Here is a 27,381-nt window from a genome sequence, read left to right as displayed (position 1 = left end):
TATTTTACTTGCTCTATTTGCCCACAAGCAGTGTCCTCCGCATATTACAAGACACCCTGTATATATATCTATATACATACATTTTATATCTATACATACATATACCTATATATGTATACAATATAAGTATGTACATGTTAAGTATATGTATACGTATATAGAATGTTAAAAAAATTGTATTTATATTTAATCCTATAATTATATTATAATTTATCAATATTATCATTTATTGTGTAAAGTCTTCCATAATGAACTTGTAGAAAGAACTATCAATAAACTTATAAAAAGGCTTTTATATGTATATAATTATGAAAGCAAAGCAAATTTGTGTATACACTTGCATGTTATGAGCAGTGTTAACTTTGAAACCATTTGGCAAGCTTAGAACGCTAGAATTTAGGGGATGAGATAGAGTGGGGAGGATAGGCATGCAGCTGCGCTGTTCACACGAAACAAGATGGTTGAAAGCGTAAGCGTGCGTGAATGAGTGTTCTTCTTTTACTCTTGTTTTTTAACGTTTTAAGTGTTTTTTAGCGCGAGAATTTTTTCTCTTCAACTTCAACGTACAGTGTTTTCGGAAAATGGATACAAATATATTGCAAGTGAACAATATTGACAATAAGTACTCATCAGTTTTATCGGTCACAAACGATGACAGAGTGTAATAGATTTCACGGTCTGATAATGAAAACAGAAAAATTCTTTTAATGTGACTTTTGTATTTGTGTCATAAAAATATTAATAAATTAAAGATCAATTTAAACGTGACAATAATAAACCAACAAATCAATTTTTTCACCTAATCAAAGTGTAAAGAATAATTACATAAAATTGTTGAATAAAATTTTCCAATATTCGTGTCCATTTCTGACTGCACAGTTATAAATGTAAAAAGTTTTCAAATTCTGTTTTATTATGCAAAACTTTACATAAATGAAATTGTATTATTGTGATTTAAATTGTAATTATAGAAAATTATAATTTGTAGAATTTTTTAAATTAAATAAGTATTGGTTTGAATATGTGCAGATTGACTTTTAAATCAACAATAGTAATTTTACTTATATTTTTAAATAAAATTAGAATGTCATAGAATTTTTATATTCTCTCTAGCATTCTTTTAAGTTGTCATAAAAAAACTTATGGTTCATAAAATAATTTTTTTTCATCTTTAAATACAAAACATATCATAATTACATAAAATCGTAGAATATAAAGTAATAAAATTTTTAACAAAACGTTTAAAATTTTCAAAAAAAGTATTATATGTTATACCTTAAATCATATGTTGGCATTAGTATGTTTTATAAGTATTTTTTTGCTTTCCTTATGTCTTATGTCTAACTTAAAAGATTTGAACAAAAAGTACTTACATAATTTTGTAATTAATGCATACTTGTAATTAATGCATTTCACACATTTAAATTATGTATTAATTTAAATATATAATTATGGGTCTGATGCACCTGGGAAAAAGCTAACGATAAATCGTAATCTTAATTTGAAGTTGCCGCGCTAATTTCAATATTTAAATAAATTATATAAATTATATATTTATCGATATATATATCATATGTATTCATATCACTTTCTCTGATGATATTAATGGAAAATTTACATCAAAAAAATTTTTCTTTTTCTCACTGCTAAATTGAAAGTCACTGTGTTAAAACAAGAAATGTATTAAATGTAAGCACTTTATAACAGTTTAAAAGAATGCTAGAGAAAATTCAATAACAGATCTCGTTTCGAGTCTATAGAAATAAATGATTATTTTCCTTCATTTAAAATTTAATCTATAATTATTAAAGAAACTCACATTATTGTATCAATTGTGGCTGATACAATAGTATATTAATACTGACAATACATATATATTTTTTAATCATTCATATTTGCTGTTTAAATTACACATACATTTGTTCATAATGCAGTTTTATTAAAATAATATTAATTAATTATATATTATATGTATAATTAATAGTATATTAAAGTTATATTAATAACATGTTTATTAAGACGGAATCAATATGTACATTAATTAACATGCATATTTTATAAAGATTGTAAAAATTATCTTTTTTAAATAATAAATAGCATGATGAAAAATATAATATATAATTTTCTGTTAATATTTAATATATGTACTTCTGTATTAACATACGCGATATATTAATAGCGGTTTATATGTATTTTTATATAATATAAAAAAATGTATATATAGAAAATCTAAATAAATATGTATATGTGCAGATATGAAGTTACTTTTCTATTCAAATTATGAAATTTATGAATATTTCAATAAGTTTGCAGATATGCTGCACATTAGAGTGCATTTTTAGGCAAACAAAATCTATAAAAGAGGAGATAGGTTGTTCGCGAAATGGTCGAAGATTTGGGCGAAAACGGAAAAAGAGGGGGAAAAGGATGGAAACAGGGGGCTGAGAAAGGTTTGTATGGCAATGTGTAGGTAAACCTACAATGCAGAACGCACCCCCAGGAGGGACGGCGGCAACGAGAGTGAACCCTGAGTTTGCAGGGGTTGGACAGAGAGGGCGAGGGTCGATATTGTGCTTGACAGATAGTTTCGCATAGCTCCGACAATCCATCATGGCCGGCACGCGGATACGTATTGGTTTTTGTGCAACGCGTCTTAGCTGTGAACCTCGAATTAAATATATTTTTTCTCTACCAATCCTCTTGCGTAAAATTTGTTTTTGTGTGCTGCGCGGAATTTTAACATAAAATAGAGATACGTATATAATTAAATACTGTATTATAAATTCACACGTACATATTTATATAAATTTTAATTTACAAAAAGTATAAGTCCATTTTTTCGGAAAAATCTTGCAAAACATTTTGCATTAACGTTATAAATAGTATCTTTTGTAGAGGTATATATTTTGTTTTAAAATATATATTTTTATACCTATTTCTTAATCTCGTGAATTTCTTCTCTCTCTCTCTCTCTCTCTCTCTCTCTCATCTCATATGAAGATTAAAGATATAATCTACCTCTATATTAGAATTGCAACGAATTATCAATTCATAGCACGTATTGACTCAAAACTATACTTGTAAGCCGGTTGCTATACTTCGTGAAATCCAATTTTAACTTAATAGTTACAATTAATTTGATGCAATCCGTTAAATTCGTAATTGTTGAATGAATGACGACACCGATTATAGGGCTCTCCGACGGTAAAGTCTTTCTCATGAAAGCCTCAATAAACCTATGCATCACGTTGATATAAAGTAACGCAGTGATCATATCATTCAACTAGAATCGCTATTTAGAATTTTTACTATTCGATTTATTATTTATTTATGACGTCATTGATTCGCAATTGCCCAACGGATGAACATTTACAAATGACTCGAATCATTCTTCCGTGCATACGATTGAAACCTAATTTCAATGATAATAATTGCTTTGGCGGAGTCATCGAACCGTCGACACTGCGGATGGATGATAGTGCGGGGTAGATTATAACAGTGCACACACCAAAAAGAGAGGTAGAGAGAACGGACGAACGGGTGCATAAACCATCCCGCGCGAATTACTGAGAGAAAGCATAACAGATACACGTGTCTTGGCGGCTCCGCTTTGCGACACATGATTCATGGGGATCGTGATACGTTTTTTACACCTGCGACAGCTTTATTGGAAATTCTAATGGAGAGGGTCCACCGTGAAGAGTGACACGAGACCTCAAGGCAATGCACCTCGGATCGACTAAAATAGGCCGGTCAGGTCTTATTTCTTGCCGTAGAACCTTACCATCATCAGGCATCAATTGCGTTAAATCGAAACACATTGACCCGCTGACACGTGCGCGCGCGCGCGAAGAGTAAGATAATCTTGGCAATTAAATAAAAAAAAATATTAAATAAAAGTTACATTATGTAACTTTATGCTAGTTTTACAACTTATATCCATTTCTTTCTTCGCGTTTTGGTGGTATAATTCGATCATAAATCTAAAATGATGAAAAAAATATGAAAAGTTTCTAAAAATCACAATTAATATTAGGTCGATGATCTGCACAATAACTATATCTTTCTACTTATTTATCTTAAAAGTTATATGTACAATAATCCTTATTTATTTTTCTCTCTTTTCTTTTCTTTTATCTTTCTCTCTTTAAACTTGATCAAAAGTATATTTGTTATCAAAATAGGTCTAATATGTTTTGTAAGTAAAAATATTTTCAAAAGTGACAGCTATAATGGAGAGATAGTTGAGCATTGATCAATAAGTGATAAAGTAGAATTTTAATCCATCATTTAGCAGTTTTTGAATCACGATTCATCAGCCACGCGAAAGAAGAGGCCTAAAGTGATAGTCGGTGTAGGACAAACAGCCGATTCTGAAGTGGCGAATGCTATAGAAATGGTGGGGATACAGCCGCATACGTACACAGATGCGACGACTCCAAGTAGAAGAGATAGCCAGTTTCGACTGAGCAGTGGGGTAGACGATTAAGTAGTGGGGAGAAGAAGAGGAAAGGGTAGGACGGCCGGGGGCGGGCGCGCGCCACAATTCAACGAGACAGCCGCACTCACCACATCTGGCGAGCGACTGCCACACTATCGGCCTATATTCAAAATTTCAATCTTCCTTCCGAATAATTAAATAGCGGCTAATGCCACAAATTAGCTATAGCAATCTATCTGATAGAAACATAACGCAAATAAAAAATATCACGGAGAAGATTGAGAAAATTAAAAATTTTTAATTCAAATTTTATAACTTTACTGTAATAGCTAAAAAATTATTGTTTTTACACAAGATTCCATATTATTTTAATAATATAATAAAACTTTAATAATGGATAAAGAAATAAAAATTTTGAGATTTTAACAAATTAAATATTGAGAATAAATAATAAACTATGAACTAATCGCATGTGAAAAAGAAAGTACACGCTATTAAAAAGATATACTATTAAAATGTCAACGAAATTTTTTATAAAACGTGAACACTTGTTCAAAGTCTTATCTGTGATGAGCAAAGAGAGCTCCGCCTCCTCAACCGTCCCCTCCGCCCCGATGCTACCCCGGAGTGCCCCCCGTTTGACCAACTGGCTACTACGTCACACATGCTTCTGCTTAGAGCCGCCAACTCCGAAGGCTCTCCTCTCAGGCCGGCTCAGTGAGTTACGAGTTGCGTCCGGGTTCGCCGTACGAGCGATAACGGGGGCGTCAATCGAATCACGATTGGGAGAGGATTCTACCTTGTGCACGCTCTTCCCTCCTTGTCTTTCTCGGCTACAGGCAACAGGTTTGAATTTATGGGACAATAAAGAGTGTGGTGCGTAGTGCGCGTGTCTCTCTCTCTCTCTCTCTCTCTCTCTCTCTCTCTCTCTCTCTCTCTCTCTCGCTCTCTCTGTTTCTCTATTTCTCTCTTTTCCTTCCTTTACGCACTTCTTTCCCGCTCTAGGCCGCCCTTTCTCTCCTGTCCTTTCGTTGTGAAAAGAGTGAGCGGCGAAGACTATCAAACTCTCATAAAACTGTCAGCCGCGGCCACCGGGCTGACTTATGTGCGCCCCTTCCTTAGCCGCGGTTGGAGAACCACACGCTTTCAGGTTGAATCCGCACCTCTCGCGCAACGAACGCGATTCCATCGCAAACTTCTTAACGAAAGATCGGACGTACGATCTCCGCGGTCTAGGAAAAAAGCGATCGAAAGTGAATCTTGGACTCATGGTCCAGCGTTACAAATATGCAAGTACAGCAATCCGCACTTGTAAAACGTAAAACTTTTCTTCCGTCTCCTAATCAAAAAGAGATGCGATACGTCTGATCGAGCTAAAATGGATTCGCGACGGATGAAATCGGCGAAGATACGGTGATATTAATAGGCGAATCGTTTTCGGTCGATCAGTAAGGAACAATCGCACCTCGGTGTGCCGTACCACCCCTTTTCTTTTTCATCTGTCTTCACCGCGGGGCTATACAGTAGGGGGCGCGTGCGCGCGTAGCCCCCCTCGCAAAGCGAACGGAAGACTGCTTCTTGGTGACGTCGCGGCTAGAAGGCTGCAGAGGAGAACGAGAGAGCGATCGAGATACTTCTCCCCCACCAGCGGTTTCAGGGCTCCCGAATATCTCTCCATTAGCCCCCCTGACGGTGCTATCCCCTCTCCTTGACCCCTCTCTCGCTCTCTTTCTCTCTCTTACGCACACCCCTCTCATCGGTTCCTGTCACGTCGGGTAGCAGCCGGGCAACACTACCATACGACGAGCGCCAGCGGCAGCGGAGACTCGACGGAGACGCAAGGAACGGGGTTGAAGAATCGTACGCCGACGGAGAGACCAATCAAGGTTTGACGAACGGCAGGGATTGGTCGAGGCGCTCCTCTGACACGCAGAGAGCGCGGGCACGTGACAAGCTACCGCACACACCGGCCTTCCGTTGGATCGCGGCGAGGCCTTCAGTACGATACCAACCACCCTTCGCGCACGCAACAAGAACGGCCAACTCGCGCGGGTGAACACTCTTCACCCTTTGCCGTGGTCGAGCCTCTGCCGTTGCCTTTTCCATTTGCCGCGATATAAAGCCGTCTGTTAAGTGCAACACCTGTGACAACGTTGAAGCGCAATTAATCATCGCGTGAATAATTTTAATGCGCGCACATATGTGTTACCTCGCATGTTACTTCATTGAGGAACGACTACGCAAGGTCATCTTCAATGGGGCGCCTCGATAAGCTGTTCGTTACGCGCTACTGCACGGTGGGCCCACGAGTTCTCTGTAGGTAATCGCGCGACTCCTGAGATCGTAAAGAAGCAGAAGACAGTTTTATAGCCCAGGCCCACGTGGCCCTCATAAACTTGACTCGCAGGTCGGTTCGAATTCAGGCTCGACCCGCCTGCCGCCAGACGTCTGCCTCTCTCTCTCTCTCTCTCTCTCTCTATTAGTCCTGAACCCCTCGTTCATTATCGAATCGCTTAGGGACGTGTTTCTCTCGCGTGTAACAGGTCGTGATAGCTGTGAATCGTTCGACGAACAAGGTGAAGCTTGTCGCGGAGCAGCTGATCACGTGTGTAGCCCAGCAATTTTTTTCATTGCGATTTTCGTCATTGCCGCGCGACGATGGATTTATATACTTAATGACGAGGCGCGTTGTTCAGCCGCCTAATCCGGATGAGCACAACATCAGTGTTTTCGTGAATGACGGAACGTAGACGTGCAAAATTATTGGTATAGTGACGTTGACGGCAGGTGAAGGTACGTGAAGAATGAGTTCCTATCAGTTCGTCAACTCGCTCGCATCATGCTACGCGGGTCAACAGTCACAACAGCAGCCGAGACCGACCGCGAATTCACCTGGAGAACCGATGCAGGCAGCATCGCCGGCCGGTGGCGAATATTACAATCCGAATGCAGCGTCTACCAGCTATCCCGCGCCCTGCTACTCACCTCAACAGCATTATCCTCAGCATCCTTATGCCACGCCGGCGTCGGGCATGCAGCATCCAGCACCGACAGGGATGATAGACTATACTCAACTGCAACCACAGCCTCGGCTAAATGCGACCACAACGTCACAGCAACACGGTATGCACGCTCAACAGTCACAACACCATCAGCAACCGCATCATCCTCAGCAACTTCACGCGGATCCAACAACGCCTCTTCTGCAAGGTGCCTCGGCACCGTCAGCACCGTCAACGTCCAGCTGCAAATATGCTGATTCGACATCGTCCACCAGTGTGGCGTCTCCTCAAGATTTAACAACGTCCACTTCGAGAAATAGCCCAACGCCTTTAGTGGCACCTGGTACGAGTAAAGCCGCATCAGGATTGACTTCACCGCCTGGTAGCTCGTCAAGGTCGTCCGTGGCTGCGTCCGCTGCCTCACCACCCAGCGGTAGCTCGAGGGGCGTCGGCGAGGGAAATTCAACGCTGACAACAGCATCTTCCGCTTCGTCGCCCGCTTCCTCTACATCCAGCACCTCTAGCACGGGTAACAATTCGTCCAACAAGGGGAACTCTTCCGGCACTAACCCGCCTCAAATATATCCATGGATGAAAAGGGTTCACATTGGTCAGAGTAAGTCGTTCATCTATCGTATCTTTTCAATTCTGTTATCGCTAAAAATGGTGCGGGTCTTCAAAAGACACATCTTCCGTTTCTTTTCTCGTTTCCGAATAAAAAAGCACTTTGCTCTTGATCTTATTAAAACGGTAAATGAGAAAATTAATAACAATTAAATTATTACATTGTTAGGATTATAACTACATACAATTATAACATCTCTAGGTATTTTATTTTACTTTATAAATTTAAACTTTAAAATGTGATATACGATTTAAAGTTTCGGTTAATATGTTAATGTATACATATAAACGCATATATTATTTTTTTTTTAACTTTTGAAATGTCATCCATCTAATAAAAGCATACAGATACTAAATTACAGCAAAAATATACAGCAGAAATATCGCTTAATTTAAAACGCAAATATCTATTTGTTTGTAGAAATTTATTTTTTATCATGTTTTAAGTGTAACGACGTTTTGCGTAATGCGGCTTTCTGTAATGTAATTTTTATGCAAGAAGATTAGGAAAAAATTAGGAAAAACATTGAATTGGAAATAACTAACTTTAGTAAATTCTACGAATACTCGGAATTCAGTCTAAAGGTGAATCGTTGTTACATAAGATTAATGAAACAACAATTAATAAATTACAATATCTGACGTTAAAACGCAGATTACGTAAATATTGCTTAGAAGGATATCTCATATATGAATATATTTTATCGAAATAATTACAAATTTTATTGAAATAATTACAAATATTTTCAGAGTAACAGTAAAATACGAATTTTTCGTCAACATAGATGTTGCAAAAAATAATAAAATTTCATCGCAAAATAGATATAATCAAATTTAACTCTATTGAAAAATGTAAAACACTTCATAAAACAGTTTTCTGATTTTAATTTATATACTAAATATAGAAGATATTTTGTATCTTGTTGAGTATATAATTGTTAAATACTATACGCACAATTGGATGAAATATAATTTAGCATTCGTCAAGTGCGACATGTCACTTATATTGTATATTCTCACCGCATATCAAGAGAAAACAAATAAGAGATGAGACTGAGAAACGAAGACGGGTTAATAACATATTAAGCAGACGATTAGCGATTACATACTCGAAATAAATGCTCAATAAACGCATCAAAACCGCCGACACAAAACGACTCGTGACTCGTGCTCTCTATCTACGATCGATCAAGCATATATGCGGAAATGAGCTCGCGGTTCGAGATACGGACGAAAAGCAATGCGGGGGTGCGGTCAGAACGGATAACAGTAATTCAGTGGGGACCAAGACTAGATTCACCTGCCCCCGTGGTTCAAAGAAGATAAAACAGCCCAGCGCGCTGGTCGCGCTCACATTAGTCGCCCCGCGTGATTTACTGCGCGGCCAGTATGATTCAGTCAGCGGGGAATTTGACGAAGAATTAATGGTATTATGATATGATGTGTGTAACTCTATGTATGTGCGCCCGGGCCATAAATCAGGCTGCATTGTAAGGCGCGGGGGGTTGCCTTCTCCTTCTAGTTCTCTCGGGTTAGCTCGAACGAGGGCCTCAGATCGTTCGGCTCGGCCCCCAAACGGGATACGCGGCTCAGATCTTTCTTGCACAAGTTTCGGCTTCCTCTCCCAATCGTTCGCATCATGCCCGCCTGGTTAATGTAGCATCCTTTTACTTCGGCTTACGTCTCCCGCGCGATTATTTCGCGTACGCCTCGGTCCGCGAGAAGCGAAAGGTACGAGCAGACTCGCCGCCTTATACACTGGTTATAGTAATATCATATTATGAAAACAGGGTCTTGTGTATGTACATATTTAGCATGATATGGATCTCAACGACCTTAACAATTCATAAGTTCCAATTTTAGTGGAATTTCAGCTATAATTAAACTTCGAAACAATATTCGATAGTAATGCAAAAATTTGAGATTGCTAGTGAATTATAATTAATTATAATAACGCGATAACGCTGATAATAATTAAACAAAGTAATAAAAAATAAATTTATACGTCAAGCAAATAAAAGATAAATTTTTTAGGAGTCTAAAAAACATTGGGTGTATATATATAGTATAGTCTATAGTGCATAATACCATTATAAATTCTACTAACATAAAAATAATTACTGCATAGCAAAGAATAGCAGCGAAGTAAAGTCATAAATCTTGCGCGAATAATGCATGGAATGCAATGATCCTGAGAAACACGTTTGAAATAGTTATCAAGGACTATTGACCTATTCTTCTAATATCTGTCTAAGATTTGTCTTTTCATATGTCTTCAATGCAAAACCTTTGTCTAAACTGTTAGCATTTATTTACTGATGAAAAGAACTTTTTTTCATTTGTATCTCGGTTGAAATTCAAGAACGTTTTCTTTTGTAAAGTAAATTCTTAAAATATATTTCAAATTTGAAATAGATTAATGATTATTGTAATAAACTTGCACTTGAAACAATTATGTAAGATTTATGAAAATTAGTCGAATAAACATACAAAAATCAAAGCTGCATGCAAAATAATAGACCAGTTAGAAATAAAAAACAAACACCTCACATCCACATTAAGAGGAAAATAATTGATTCGTCGAGGTTAATGCTCACTAACAGAAGACATTCCGTTTAGACTTCATCCAGCCGTTCCGATGCTTTTGAACTGCTGCATAAACGTCTGAACACTAGATTTGAACAAATAAACTACTTATTAATAGCCAAAAGAATGAATAAGAGAATCTGGCTTACTCAAAATAGTACATTATTGTATGACTACTTTGCTGTTTTGCCCTATGTAAGAGAAGAAATATTTTTTATTTAAAATATATAATTATTGTTTTTAACATACTTATTTACATTATTCTATGATACGTAAACAAGCAACGAAATCTTAGTCACATATATCCTCCACAATAAGAATATTTTAATAAATACATTTTTTTAAATTAAATAATAAATAGATATAATTTAGTTTACACAAATGTTTTATTAACATCAAAACTTCATAAAATATATTATTTATCATTTTATAAATGATTTATTTAGAGCGTTTATTAAAGTAAAGAAAGTTATCATTACGCAAATGATAGTGCATATATATTTATGGATTGTTGGTGTAAGTAATCGGGAGAAAACGAGAAAGAGAAGAAAGATGTTTTAAAAGGGACAAAGTGTGATTATAGACAAGTGGAAGGCAGATTTACTTTATAGGAAGCGTAATAACACTGATTATTCTTCTACAAACACAGTTGACGTAAGAGAGCTGCGAGAAAAAGAATTATACCCTTTCTTTAAATCGTATCAATAGAAAAAAGCATCGTAAGAGAGTTTTATCCTCAGTACGTCGCGTTTGCCAACGCGTCTCAAATTTCTCATAGTTTTAAGTCGTCATTCTGACTATTTGTCAAATGTCAGAAAATACTCTTTAATAAAAATTGAGAAATGTTTATATAAATTTAAAATAATGTCTTGCATTCTTTTATAAATTATCATGCTATTTTGGAAATTGTACAAATTATCTGGAATACGTCCTTGCTGCTGGCAAAAGCACGCAGCTATAAACATGTGGGTCATCTTCGGGATAAGTAGCAAGTTCGAGATAGGTCCGAGATAAGTAGCTATCATCTGACGAGCAGCAAACTCGAATAAACATGCAATTGATGCGTAAAATGAACAGTTCTGCAGTTTATTTCCGAAATATCGACCTCGCATGCATGCGAGTGGGCGCCGCAGCCCCTGTTTAGATAAGCAGAAGGTCGTTTTCGTCATGGAGTCTGTAATTATGGGCCGATCATTCCGCCATAAATAAGGATGTGCGGAGCGCCGCGAGGAAAGGCACGTTTCTGTGTCCCGATTGATAGATGGCTACCAAACGTGATTTCCAACGTACGAATCCCCCACGCCGGAAGGGTAGACAGTCGAACCAGTGGAACTGGATCTCACTTAATGCCCCTAGCACATTTACACGTCATAAATATGTGATAGTTGGCGGAACAATTTTCTTGTCGAGGAATGTCGTCTACAAATAATTTAAATGAACCATGATATTATGTCAAGCTTTCTTGATTGTCATTTTATTCAATTAATTTGTCATAATTCTACACGCGCTAAAGTTCTGTATATTTATACTAATAACGAAAAGTAAAAAAAACGGCTTTTTATTTATTGCTACGTACTGGATTTTGATATGGTGCAGATAAAATAAGTACAGTGCCTCAAGCAAACATATGCACGCATGTACGTACGGTTACGGCGCACTAACAGAAGAGGGAGATACGAGGACGTGCTTCAAAGAACTGGTTTTACTAACCACATAGCATACTGCATTTTTACGCCGACGAAAATGTTTTTATTCCGAGATACTTAATCAATCCACGCTATATACGTACAACTGTTCTAAGACATTAGGGTTAGCAAAATCTAGGATTGTTCGTCATCGTCTAAAAATAATTTCACGATCATAATTCTTTAGAAAATTCACATCGAGTAGGTGTATTTTTCCTCGCGTTTATAAATATTGTTTGTAAAGTCAATTGGTAATTTAGTAATAAACAATAATAAACAATGTTAAAGAAAAGAAATATTATTGTTACTATTTTATTAAATTTAATGATATGACTTACAAATATATTAAATTATTAGTATCATTTGTCTCTCATGACTAATACGTAAATGCTGTATAATTGGTTTTAAATCAGCGAAACATACTGTATTTTAAAATTTAATAATTCATGATTTCATCATTTTTCATTCATGCTTCTCATTTATGAATGTGTGGCATCAGTTGAAGCGAAATGTGTCGTACAAAGAGAAGAAAGTTATCATCGTACTGCAGTTTGCGTATAACCACGGGAAGAGCGCGAATCACTTATTAGGACATAAATTTTCATTGCAAGCGCCTAGTGCAAACGGGATGAGCCGATGGGGTAATGGATGTATGCCGGGGGCGAAGTGGGCCGCCTGTTGCTGCGTGGCCCGGTCGCCACGGGGATCCTTGATCCTTATGCTCCTGCAGTCGCCCTTTCGGCCGACAAACCCTCCCCGAGGAGAAGATTCCCTCTTCTGAAAATTTACGAGCTAACGTTGAATGGCGTAGTAAAGGGCGATGCCGCCGGTACACACATCTCGTGGTTTTGTCACGACGCGTGAATCGAAAAACTGCTCTGCAAAAATAACCGCAAGTATTTTGTTTTCCTTCACCATATATCACGAGATTTTTCCAGATTTCGAGAAAATGTTTCACGCTACTAACATCGCACTGATTACACCCCTAATACCTTTTGCGCTATAGAGAGGGGCGAAGAAAGAGAATGGGAGATGCGCATACTTAAAACATTGTTATCATATACAATGTCAATTGAATACAACGTCAATTAAAAGTAGTGATAATATAAATCTGATTTAACTAGCCTTTGAAATAAACCAATTCCATAATCATATCTCTTTTATATAAAATTACAGCACTGGAGATAACTATATTAAACATAAATGATCATGCACGTATCTATAATTTTATGAATACGTTTATATAGATGCGTTTCCCACGTGTTATTAATACATATCGTGATAACATTTCTGCACCTTCTAGAAGTTTCACTAATGATTATTAACAACCCTCGTTCCGCGACGGACGATTATTGCGAGCTATCGTAATGCAAGAGTCGTGCGGGAAGCGTCATCGTCCGTCGCGACAACTCGATTTAGAAGATACACATAAGTTGCATGCAATGTATAATAGTCGCATATATACCGGCCAGAGCCCGGCCATGCCAGTGATAAATAAATCACGCGAAGATCAACGGTTCTGTGCACTTACATCATCCTTTTAAAATGTACAGCCTATAATGTGATGTAATCAAATTCTCGGCCGTTTTGCTCTGACCGCCGCGAAACAAACTCTACCGTGAAATATATCCCTGCGTAAATCAGATGTAGATATTTGTCATTCGTTGCTATTAGTTAAAATACTCAGACGTTCCCTCTTCTTATAGATATACACATAAATTATTAAATTCAAATAACTATATTTAATTATAAGCTAAATTATTCTCAGTTTTTTCATAAATAAGTAAGTAACATTATACATATATATATAAGAGAACAAGGAATTTATATAACTTTTCCAAAATTATTTTGCTCCGTATAATTGCGACAATAATATCTCACGTAAATTAACATTACATGTAGTTGAAACAAATTTCAACTTAAACGATTAGATATAAAAATTAAATATAAATTGACATATTATCAATGAAATAATGAAATAATATGTTTATATTAAATCATATACATGTAATTTCCTGTGTCGGATGCTATAACATATTTTATCTAGTAATTTAAAGAACATATTGATGTAAACGTTTATATTGAAATTTTTTTGTGAAAGAATGTAATTAATGCCGAGCATATCCTTGAAAATGTAATTATTATCCATATTATTTTGTTAGATGTGATCATCGTTAACGTCAATACAACTCTTTCTACTGAGATTTATTTTTTCAAAAGAACTGACATAGACTTTCTCCACGCCTCAATTACCTAATTACTCTGATGCTCCAATCCATGAAAGTATAAACGCGCATTTTGTCATGGCAAGTGCCTCGTACGGAATCACGCTCAACAGACAACTCCCCTTTTTGCTTCTGGTGCAACTATTTCGGTCCTACTCGTTCAACTCATCGAAAGTAACGGAGAGAAAATATCTTCTTCTACAAAAGCTTTTTATAAAAGAAATTTAAAGAAGCCCTTCATCAAACATATCAAAAGAAAAGTATAACTACCCGGATTTTCCACACGTTATACATTATTTATTTAAACGAGAATTATTTATTGCTGTTAATAAAATATTTTTGCTGGACATTTATTGGTACAAGCCTGTAATTATTTGTGAGAAAAGAATTATTACTCAAAGATATGCCATAATCGCAACATCGTTACGCTGAGAAAATCATAAGCGAAGATAGATTTTGGACGGGAACAGCTTTATTCCGCGGCGATGCTCTGGGTAAAGCGTGTTTGGGTGGTGTAGAGGCGGTCCTACGTACACCCCAGCGACTCGGGACCATAAATAAATGCTTGCGCGAGGCTTACGTACTAGCACGAGGCGTTCTGAGGGCTTGCGGCACCACTCGTGTGGGGTAACTAGGAGGAACGCCATGGACGATCAGAACGGACAGCCTCCTAAGAGGAGCAACCTAACATAGGAACATAGGTACTGCATGATTCATAGAGGACGTGGTGTAGAGTTCGGAAAGGGACACGCGCTTCCGATGAGATTTATCCGCCCGACACGACGAATGTTACGCGAAACGAGGGACAAATGGCGTTTGTCGCAGCTGTCGATGGTCGGGATTTTATGACGCTTTTGGTGGACGAAATGTTACCGCCGCACATATAATAATCTTATGTATGAATGTATCTTCAAAAGATAAAAAATTACAAGTGCATTATTGTTAAAACGTAGTCTGATTATATATTTGCCGCTTTCACTTTATTCACGATTTTCTACAGCGCAAAATGAGAGAGGCTCGACGCGTCGAGCTTATCGAAAGAAATATATAAGTGTGCGAGCCCGTCGAATGAAAATTACGCATTTGCATTTTCTCCTAGCTCTCAATGGGAATAAATCAATTCGCAAGGTGACACGCACGAAATGTATATATGCATGCACGTACACGCGTACGCGACTTCGCGCGCTTGTGTGTTTTTGTTCGACCTTAGGCAGCTCGCATCACCGCGACGCACTGTACTCAGACACGTAGAGAGTCGCAGCTGACTGTATTGTTCCCGCTGAAGGTAAGTCATTAATTTTCCCAGCGGCAGGAACGCTCTACGCGGTCCAATACACGTACGTCGCGAACACACGCGTACGTGTGTCCGAATGGCCATACGAACATTTATGGAACGCCGCGCGCCGTGCGCCGATGCCTACTTCGCGTGGTAATAGCGATATATTCTTGCGCATGATTATTGTCAATTAACAATTTAAGACTCTCTAAACAGGCTATTGTCGAACTCTCTCAATGGGCCATCGAAGTTCGAGAGGCCGAACTTCGATCCTTCATCGGTTCACGCTGGTAGGGTTGATGGAATTCCCATTGTCTCTCTTAATTGTTGCTAATCAAAATTGTGTCCCTCGATTTTGAGGAACTCGCTTCCGGTGTTTTGGAACGTTGGTTATGAGATACGGTGGTATTGCAAAGACGCGGTAAGATGAAACAATGTCCATGAGGGATTATCCGAAATCGGACAAGAAGAGGGCCATCGGTCCAAATGATATGCGTGTGTACCCTCGAAGGAAGATAATGCATTCGGAAGGTTGTCGGTAGGTTTGAGTCGCGTGTGTCGGACGCGACGGTCAAACCGTCGCCTGATGGATGGAGACGCGTAGCCTCTATCCCTATTCTTCCTCAATCCGAGGGCCCCTTCGCCGTCCCTCCTCCAATATATACACGCGCGATCACGTCTTGTGCCTCTCTTTCATTCGGATGTATAAAGTAACCCCTCGGAGAGACGACAGTTTCTTGCGCGAGCGGACTCGTGCGCACACATACGAACGCGTAAGTATACACTCGCGGATTCAATCCATGCAGCGAGAGAATAGATAATATGTTGTTCTCGATTCTATCAATCTCGCGAGATGACCTAGTGTAAAAGAGGAGGATCTAATTTTAGTCGAATGACGGTTAAACGAGTATAGGCACACGACAGATTTATCGAAAAGCGATAAAGATCAGCATACTTTCGACTGCTCTCCTCGCGTAATATTTAAAATTTAAACCGATCGAACTTCGTACGCGCAACTTAAACTTTGCATAGCATCTTCGCGCAACGGATACTCGCTGTTTCGCATTCGGCAGGACATTCCGGAGTTCAAGGTCATCAAGACTTCGAGGCACGTACCTCAATATTCTCATGGTTCATGCGCCATGTATAAAAGAGACGAAAGAAAGACTGTACTGGCTTTTGTATGCTGTCAGCGAGTACAAAGTGCAAAATGAAGGAAGGGAAGTAGACGTGCACGACGGTGGGGACGACGAGGCGTTAATTGAATTTGAGTCCGCGCGGATTATTGTGAAGCGTTTAAAGCGGCCAGAAACAAACCTATTTGCGTCAGAGAGCTTTCTCGTGGAAGATAACAAATGATCCGCGGAACGTCCGCCGCGCAAACTTCGGCATAAAAGCTTCAGCAAGGCTGCCACTCTCTTTCTCCCCTTTTCTGCATCCCTCCCCCTTCCTCCTCCATTTTCACACCCTTCGTTCTTTCGTCACCTCGTTTCCAGCATCTCTCTACCAACCGAATCCAGCCCTTGAAAACCACTTGATACTCCCATTTAAATTGAAAAGCAATAGTTTTTGAATCTATTTATAACTGTCCGATACATCCAATTGCATGCGAACAATGCATCTGATAGAAGTCGTTGACCCAATTCGAATATCGCATCCCTTTTTCTGTAAATGAATTTTCCGCGGTAAGAGAATTTCTACCAATTCTATCATCGCCATTCTTCGTGACAGAACACGTCCGCTTGACCTACTTACATCGCGCATCTATCTTTTAATTTTAGCCATGCTTATAAAACGTCACGTAAAAATAACAAACATGTGACACCCTCATTAACGTATATAACGGAGGAATAAATCCCCTGAGCTATGATTGAGCGTAACAGTCGCCAATAAAAGGATTTCCATGCTCCACGAGTAGAACAGAAATTAATAGATCCTTTTGAAAGAGCGACTAGCATCGTGTATCCCCAAAGATTTATAACCGGCAACTTTCCGCGGTGTGGTCCGGGCGTGTCAGCTGTATACCGATCGAAATAGATCCCGCGGATTCCGGTCTGAGCTCTCGAGGCGACAGGTCTCAGTGTCCGAACGTTTGGTAACAGGTGGATCGTAGACACCTAGAAGCCCGATCAGCTCACGATCATCTAACGTCGTTCCCAGTCGTCTTCCTCGTCGTGGAATGTTGGACCGTTTGATTTCGCTCGAGGAAGGCCGATCTTCGGCGTGCGATTGGCCGTCAGCTGCGCAAGTACGGGTAGGTCACAAATCAGCTCTGAGCTGAGACTGACTGACAGAGCGCGCGGTGCCGCGTGTAGATAAATTTAAATTGTGCGTGGATTACGTTTGCTATATATCGCTAGACTCGACGTAACGTTTCGACGAAAATTCATGAGCGCCACTGGCTATTCACACTGGCGGCGAGCCAGACGGAGGCGTGCGGATCTGATAATCTCCTATCATTGCTCCGACATCGGTGGGCCTTACATATAACTTAAGTCTTTACCTCGTATACAAATCGGCACGAATCTACGTCCTAGCAAGGAGAAGAATTATGAAACAAATTATTATGACGACAAATTATTATAGCCTTCATATTTTACAATTAGATAATTATCCGACAATGGAACACGCGCGATTGCAATGTGAAAAAATTTTCGTAAAGATATTAAATATGTTAACATATCCTATGATTAAATCTACTTTTCTTGTTTACGTAATTTTTATATGGGAGAAGAAATTATTTTAAAAATAAAATTTTTTCGTATAATTTGTTAAAACAAATAAGAATATTTCCGCAACGAGCAAAAATCTTGTGTAACCGTGAATATGACAAAATTGAAGTTATATTAAGTTTTTAAAAATATACATATGTGTAATATATATGAATATACAAATAATAACTTTCCTTCTTGTTGTTATTCCGTGGAACTTGTATAATAAAAAAAATTAAGCAAGACACTGACTACAAGCCTGTCATTAGTAACTCGGACAGAGTAGAAAACGAAGACGAGATATGCCAGCCACGCGATACACTAGCTGAATGTCTCAGCTGAAACAGTGACAACTTTTAAGGGGACGCTATCTTGTACAGTCGAACATAAGATCTTGAAACCTTAGACCACCTATGCTATACCGATGCAATCGTAATTGCATAATAGCCGCGGTGAACTGCTCGGGTTATTTATGAACCTCTCATTTTCTTTTGTCAGTAGTACCGATGTTGCTTGGATGCAGACGGTGTTAGATATTGTAATATTGTAATTCTGAGCATCGTCCGACCTTTATCACAGGATTTGCATTGTAAATGGAATCATCTCGTTTACATTATGCAATTAATTTCTACATATTGAGAAATGCATAAGAATTTAAATAAAGTTCAGACATTTTTAAAAAGCAATTTTCTTCTCGCATTGATCCTTTCACAAGTATCATAACCGCATGAATACTAATTTGGACTAATTGTAAGTTAAACATACGATTTTGAAGAAGCAACGATATACAAGAGTTACATAGGACAACTATCGAAAATTTCAGAAACTTTCTTGGATGCGCTTTCCGCACGTATGTGCACAAGTGCTTCACCGTAAAAATTTTAAAAGTGCTAAGTAAAGCGTAGACGATCGAACTTGTACGTGATTAAACTCACTTAAACGCGATTCATTAATACCGTGAGAAATTGGTGTCTGATATATCTAATGGTAACGAGATTTGAAACAATTCCCGCTGTTCATTACGTCGCGAAACTTACAGATTTTTATTGGTTTCTTTGGGATTCTTAAATCGATCGTAGAGATGGAAAGAATTGATACGGCCGTACTTGAGCTCTCGTATCAGATAACCATTCAGATATATGTCGGGGGTTGAGGGTAGCAAAAGAGTTCTATATATACTTTCGTGGAACTTGCTCCCGACCGACATACTGAGCTTTATACCTATACGTTTACACAAACGCACACGTCGCATACCTATCTACTCGCACTCGCGGAATGCAATACAGCACGGTTGCGATCACGAGATATTTTGATTCCTTTCTCAGCACCTAATCTATAATCTATCACGCGAATAACGATATATAATATTTCTGATCTACACAATTGACAAAGTCATTTAAATACCCACGCATTACTTCATAAGCAAGCAAACAAACGATAAAATGATAATAGATATATTTCTTTTCATTTGGATTACGTATAAAATAATAGTTTATAAATATTTCAAATGTGTTAAAGTATTATTATTAATGCATAGACTTTAGTACAAAATTTCTTCTGCATATATATAAATTACACTTTAACAAATCTCACTTTTAAAAGAATAATATTCTCTCTTCATTATATTCTCTTTAATAATAACAAATTATTTCTAGCTAGTTATATTGCTATATCATATATTGCTAATATATATACAACTTTCGAATATTTAAATATAATTATATTCTCTCAGTAGTGTTTATATTTTAATTTAAAAATTTCTTTTACATACGTCATTCTTTCCTTTTACCACGGATAATTTGAAAAGACTTGCATTATATTGCGTATATGTAGCAAGAAAAAACTTGTGCATTCAAGAACCGAAGGAGTCGCGACAAAGAAGAGTTCGAGTGTGTATTAAAAACCAAGAAGATCAAAATCAGGCATACCGGGAACACGCCATGGAATCGCGCGGGATTTTATCCCAGTCACGTGTTACTCAGCCTTAACCAGCCGATCTGTCAGTCAAGCAGACGGAGCAGTCGTCAGACTGGCAGTCGGTGACACGTTTGGTACAGGGTTCGGTGCAAATACACGCGCACTCCGCGTTCTATTAAGAGCGAGGCACGAAAAGGCTAGACGACACGAGGTGACATCGAGATGGGTGACACGACATGGCCCTGCGCTTAGCCCGCCTCAGTCTTACAACGACGACAACTATGCGCACCTCTTCGGCCCGCACATCTCTCATTGCGTGATAGACGCGCTGAGCGTTTTTATTTCAATCTTTATCTGTGTGCTCGCTAAAGCTGCTTGTGCGATGAGAAACTCAAGGACCTTACATCACTAACTTAATCGTGATTGTATGGATAACTTGTAAAGAAATGCGTTTAATTTTATTATAGCGATATTGACTATTACTTGGATTAAAACATTAAGTAATTTATTAGATAATATACAGGTGAGGGAAAAGACACAGAAGATATATAATAATGTATTTTTATGTATCTTTTCTAATTTATCATGTAAATTTGGATATTTAAGATGATTACTGATTCTTGATAATTACAATGGCTAATTATATTGCAGTAAATAAGACAAATAACATAGCGTGATCGATTGGTTAATAACGCAATTTATTGTCGATAACGAGGCAATTTTACAGGATTTCGAAATATATAATGTTGCTCGATTGGCTCTTGTATATAAGTAATTACTTACTCTTTTGGTTATGTAAGTAATAAATTTATAATCTCTTTCCGATCAATTATTTCCTGAAGAAAGTAAAATTATAAGAAAATCTTCCGCATTTCCCATGGAAATGGATTGACAAATGAATGTACGAAGTGCTCTCATTGCATCTGCTCCAGATTCAATGCGATTACGAAATTTATTACCAAGAGATATATAACGCAAGTCATGCGTATGATTACGGAAATTCAAGTTACAATAACATATTGGCTCGTACTCCCCTCGATGCTTTAGAATTTATAGTGCGAGAATAACTACTAAGATCGCGCCAGATAAAATCTAAATGCTAATTAAACAGGTGTGCCTGACATGCGTGAAATTTAATCGGGTCAGCGATTACCGCGGTACTTTAATGCATCAAAAGGTATGGTCACTAAAAATAATAAATCATGGGTACATCGAAGATAAAATAATATTCAGCGATTTAATACACATACACACATACACACATGCACATACAATTATATCATTCTGAGATTATTACTCCTGCGCATGTTCTTTAGGGATGATAAAAACGCCGAACCTGTTATAGACATCAAGCAAAGCGTTGTGAGCGTATCGAGATCTCTCTTGTGGTATTAGTTGGAAGAATTAACATGGCGCGCCTAAGAAACATATTTCAATCGCATATGAGCATCGTAGAGAGCTTTCTCACCAGCCTTCACCGAGTACATTCCTTCACACACCAACGAATATTCGTATATTGTATGGATGTCGGTGAAATACCAATAGCACAATTTATTACCGAAAGAACGAGAATGCATGTTTCAAAAAAGCATCTATTCTTACAGTGTATGTAGTATTTTATGATAATTTTATTTAACAAAACAGAAAGAAAAGAAAGAGATGTATGTAATTATATTTACAATGTTACCGAGAATGCAGATATACAATAATGAAACAATAAAATAAATTAAAAGAACTTCGATAATCGTGTGATAGTAAACTTAATATAAAAATCAAAAAGTATATAAGCTCACGAATTGTGAAGAATAAAAGAACTGAAGAAATTTTGCAATTCTCATTACTAAATTATTTTTAGTTAGCGAACTGGAGTATTCTATAATAATGCGAGTGACCGAAAAAGGAATTCCGTTTGTCTGTTACAAAACGGGTAGGTTCACCGGATAAACGATATGCAGACCGAACGAGTCCGTGTCCAGACAACCAGAACACTATTTATTAAAAAGTCAGGCCACACGACCCAGCGACGTGTTACATCGGGAGGAAAGCGATAACACCGGACGAAGGGTCCTGTCATTAAGCCCGGTAGGAGCTTCGTTGTTCAACGCTCACTGGTTGCCATCCTCTGCGAAAACGCTTTTCACTCTCGTGAAAGTGCCCGTCCATGCTGCTCAGAGCCGTGGAATGAATCTTTAAACGTACTATTATCAATGTTATGTGCGTAAACGCTCGAAATACTGGATAATTACACATGCAAAAGAGCTATATATTCTGAACAATGGGAAATATTTATTCGCATTCTTTTTTTTGTTCTTCTTCTTCTTCTTCAACTTATCATACATTTCATTATCTTGCATTTTTGCTCGTATGCATACAGTGCATACACGATCAGTACGAGTCAGTGCAGAGATTTATTTAAATCGCTCATTTATTGCGCGATTATTGCTACTCGTACTTTCTATTGTCAGTTGCATCTTTACATATTTGTACGACTCTCGTCAATTTTCCCTTCTTGACCTGCGCTATTACTGGCTGTTTATAGCTGTAAACGAGCCGGCTCTTTAATATCCGCGATGATCCGCGTGCTCACAACGAACCTGAAGATATATACGAACGAATAGCACCCTTGTTCACGTAACACCTGCTGAAGCAACGAACCGAATCAACGAAGCCTATATTAGTGCCGCGAAGGGAAAGGGTAGAAATTATTAATACATCGACTACATATAAATATGATACAGATGCTATATGGAATTTATACGAATATTTTCAACAATAAGATTGTAAAGCAATGAATGACCATCTGCGTCAATTAAATTTAAGAAATATTATTTTTTCGTATTTAACTTGTAAAAATTATGATACATAAGACGTATTTATTACTTTATCCTTTTAATTTCTAGTGAATAATATTATGGTTTCTTTTTCTATTTGACGCAACACTGTGTCATAAATTACCATCTCAGATAAAAAAAAAACAATTTACATAACGGTATATTGTATTAAATTATGATTGCATCAAATTGATATAATGATGATTCATGCGACGATTATATACCATATTTCAAATGACATTGAAGCTAAGTCAGAGCTCATTTCTGGCGTTGTTCTGTGCAGTCAGTGGCAATTTTTGCAAAGGAAGTAGGTGTAACAGGCGGAGTATCGTAATAATAGCGTTGCAAAATTATTTATGGCCAAGGCGTGCAAAGCAAATAGGTAAAACAGCTGGCAAGTTGACCAATTCGCAATCTACAGTAGCACTGGCGAAGGCATTAACCACAACTCGTTGAAATAATTAATGAGATCCGCGCGTCACGCGTTGCACGCGCTCGGACCTTCAGTAATATGCATCACCCGTGCTTTTTATTCAATCTTTCGCACTTTTCCACTCGTAACCCTGTCCGCGATAAGATCCGCGGCTGAAAAAAAAACGCGATTCATTTTAAACATTACATTTCATATATATGTAAATTACTATTTGAAGATATTTGATACGCGCAACGTTAATTTGCAAGAAATAAATGTAACAATCTATCTCTCTCGATCGGTCTTATCTCTTTATCAGTTTCTTTTAATAAACCCATATTTATGCCATCTAACATTTGTGTTCGTCTCACAAAATGACGAAAAATTCTTTATTTCTAGGCACGGTGAACGCGAACGGTGAGACGAAACGACAAAGAACATCGTACACCAGGTATCAGACGTTGGAGCTGGAGAAAGAGTTTCACTTCAACCGCTATCTGACGAGGCGGCGTCGCATTGAGATCGCGCATGCTCTCTGTCTTACGGAACGTCAGATAAAGATCTGGTTCCAGAATCGGCGTATGAAGTGGAAGAAGGAGCACAAGATGGCGAGCATGAACATCGTGCCGTACCACATGTCGCCGTATGGGCACCCTTACCAGTTCGCGCCCCACCCCGGCCAGTTCGCTCACTTGGCCACATAGGACGAGTTCTCGCCCGCCGAGCTCGGAGCACACGCTGTCCGGTTCCCCGGGATGTACGGCGAGCAGAACTTCTAAAAGGCTTTTTTTCCGCCTTAGATCCCGCGCTACGTCACGACGCTGTCACTTGTGACTTGGCGGGGTCGAGGAGGGACTTCACTTCCAGTAGGACACGTGGTGCGTTCCGCTGATTCCGTAAATGCGCCGATGGTTGGATTGTCGACAGAGGAAAGCGAGAGATCGTATCCTTCTTTCGTGTGTTTCAACGTACTTAAATTATTCACGCGTTTATTCTGCTTAGCTATCGGAAGGAGAGCTCCATCGAGAAGACATAGAAGAGAGAAAAATTGTTCCCTTCTTGAAGCTGAGCGCAAACAATCCGTTCTCGCTCGTTTTCGGTCTGCGGACACGCAAGTACTGTCACTGTACGACTTCGAAGTTGAAGGAAAGCCAAAATTTTCTGCATATATTGCGCCGTGCGCCCGACTTAATAGACTGGACGCGCTCCGAGGGGCTCTCACGCATACGTGATTACAAAATATTAATAATGGTACTAACGATGCGGATGAGAGACCACCTCAGCGGGTGAGATAAAGCCGAATCTCTAGTTTAAGGTGTAGAAATCAGCGATCTAAGTAATTAATTAATCAAATAACGAATTAATTATCTTGTCTTGGCTGCACACTGTTTCACGTGAAATTGATCATCGATTGATTAAAAACGAAATTGGAGAATGTGCTTGTGTATTTATTTATTGTTTCTTCTTCTCTACGTCATTCTTTTATTTAGTCCTTTCCGAACGTACTCGTGGAAAAAGGCTTTACAAAAGACACGAAGTAATTTCAAGAAAAACATATGTTTACGTTAAAATCTCTGTATCATCGTTCGTAAGACGTCTATTAACGCATAAATTATTCTTTATTGGTCTTGAAGGGAGAAGTGACCTTTAGAAATCTATATTGATTGCGTAAGAATTATGCTGGCATTTTTAATGAAATATTTTTAGAAAATAAAAAATGGTGAAACGCGGCAACTACATTAATAGAATAATAATGAGATTCGTACAGCATAATTTGCATGTGATTAAAATTGCAGTTAATACCTACAAAAAAAATCGTAACTAAAAATTTTTACATCCGCGTATTTATAATATCTGTATAATATTATAATATATTATAATATTATAATATAAATAATATTTTATAATATTATAATATTTTTTATATCAAATGCCTGGACAGATCTTATTTCCTCTTCTAATCCCTTTTGTTTTACACGGTTATGCAATGTTAAAAGTTACTAAAAAAAATAATATATTCTGACATAACAAATCTTTTCTGAAAATTAATTTTCGTGTCGTGCGATTTGCATTTGTTTTATTCTAGAATATTATTTTATTAATGAAACGGTGAACAGCTACGACTCTGCATCTCTTTGTACATAATTTGCAGCATAATGTAACCAATGTCTCCTTGGAGCAGCCACGTTGTTCCTATATTGTCGATACGTAGGGAAATCTCGCGCGGATAATTACTAATTCATTTTATTCTACCGCATCAAGCATTTTATCGCGATGATTGATACAACAAATGAAGTACTATTGTTTCTCGCGCATCGACTATAGTAACTTTAATCCACATAGGAACTTATTAGTTTCCATAACCATAGTTTAAAAAAAAAAGTCCGAGATATTAAATAAAAAAAAAGAAAGAAAAAGAAAAGGAAATGTTTCGTGCGGTCGAACGGGATAAATGGCCCCGGATGCATTGTGAGTACGTCTGACTTCAATGGTGCAATGTATGTGCATGTAGCGCTAAATATCTAACGCAAAAAATTGCATGCACGTGCTGCCTGATTACGCGTATTTAACGGCGCAGGATATACATAAACGTGTGGTTGAGTGTAACAAGAGAAACGTATTGATTCGATAAAGAGAAAGATCCAAGAAAAAGTAGTTGAGTATCGACTGGTTAACCGGGATGCGAGCGCAAATGTGTAAACTAATTAGGTAGTATTCGAGTAATTATCTTGTGATACGACAGAGAAGGAAAGCAGTCGCTCTAATGCTTATTAAATTGTCATAGCCGCGCGTTACGCGATGCAAATTCGGAAAAATACAGGGAATTTAGTATGTGTGTATGTTGTTCGAGATTCTAAGCGGTACAAGCAAGAGAGGAAACAAATAAAGAAGAGACCTTCTAGCTAGGCTAGTATTGAATTGTACATAATTATTAAATATATAGCGCGATATCGAACGAGACGTTATCATTGTACAAGGCGTTAACGAAAAAAGTCCTTCCTTTTGTCGTAATCATGAATTGATAAATTACATTAATCTTAAACAAGAAACTACTCAGAATTAGACAATATATTTAGCATTCAGTTAATTTGAAGTAAGTGAAATAATTTCCGAACCGTATTAGATCCGTCGTTCAGAATGTATAAAAAATTATTTATTTCTTAGACTTACAAACATGTCAGAAGCAACATAATTTCTTTTTCGTTATCGCCTAGTACACTATATGGATATTTAAATAAAGTATAGTGAGCATTATTATATTATTATTATTATCATTATCATTATTGAAATTCTTGATATTATCTTTATTATTGTATTGAGAGTGAGTCTGTTGCTTATGATTTGGTCGAGTGTTAATATTGTGTTTTATTTGTTTCGTTATTATTATTTTTTGTTGTTTACGCCGCGTGTCGTACAACACGTTCCGTACCTATGAACGATGTGCACAAATAATGCAAGATTTGCATTACTCTTTTACACGAGATCCATTATTGCGGGATACGTAGCCGTGCTATCTCGATGCTTATCGAAAATCGATTCAGAGTCGTTCACAGCCTGTGCCCGTAGTTTGACGAAGTAAGAGACGGAATGGAAACTGCAAATATTTACTATTTATTCGTCAGGTGCAAAGAAATGCGTTCTCTCCAAGTTAAATTAAGCTCAAGTATTAC

The 27,381-nt window shown here is 37.7% G+C and overlaps 1 protein-coding gene across 2 annotated transcripts; it reads left to right on the top strand.

Annotated features, from left to right (window-relative positions):
• The first annotated feature begins 5,653 nt into the window (after positions 1 to 5,653).
• LOC143907831 (uncharacterized) lies at positions 5,654 to 26,965 on the top strand. 2 transcript variants are annotated; one of them, XR_013259988.1, is made up of 3 exons: positions 5,654 to 8,059; positions 24,110 to 24,588; positions 24,713 to 26,965. XR_013259988.1 is itself a non-coding variant. In XM_077424843.1 (2 exons), the coding sequence occupies exons 1-2, from the start codon at positions 7,246 to 7,248 to the stop codon at positions 24,412 to 24,414; spliced, it is 1,119 nt and encodes a 372-aa protein (XP_077280969.1). In that variant the 5' UTR covers positions 5,654 to 7,245; the 3' UTR covers positions 24,415 to 26,965. The 2 variants fall into 2 exon arrangements, 1 of the variants encoding a protein (XP_077280969.1); XM_077424843.1 differs by having other exon boundaries at positions 24,110 to 26,965.
• Positions 26,966 to 27,381: the final 416 nt, after the last annotated feature.

The sequence above is a fragment of the Temnothorax americanus genome, unplaced genomic scaffold (genome assembly GCF_048541705.1).
Source record: "Temnothorax americanus isolate GAGA-0224 unplaced genomic scaffold, ASM4854170v1 Scaffold9, whole genome shotgun sequence".
In the NCBI taxonomy this organism is placed as follows: Eukaryota; Metazoa; Arthropoda; class Insecta; order Hymenoptera; family Formicidae; genus Temnothorax; species Temnothorax americanus.
Note: the sequence above shows the minus strand (reverse complement) of the source record. Positions and strands in the feature narration are given on the sequence as shown.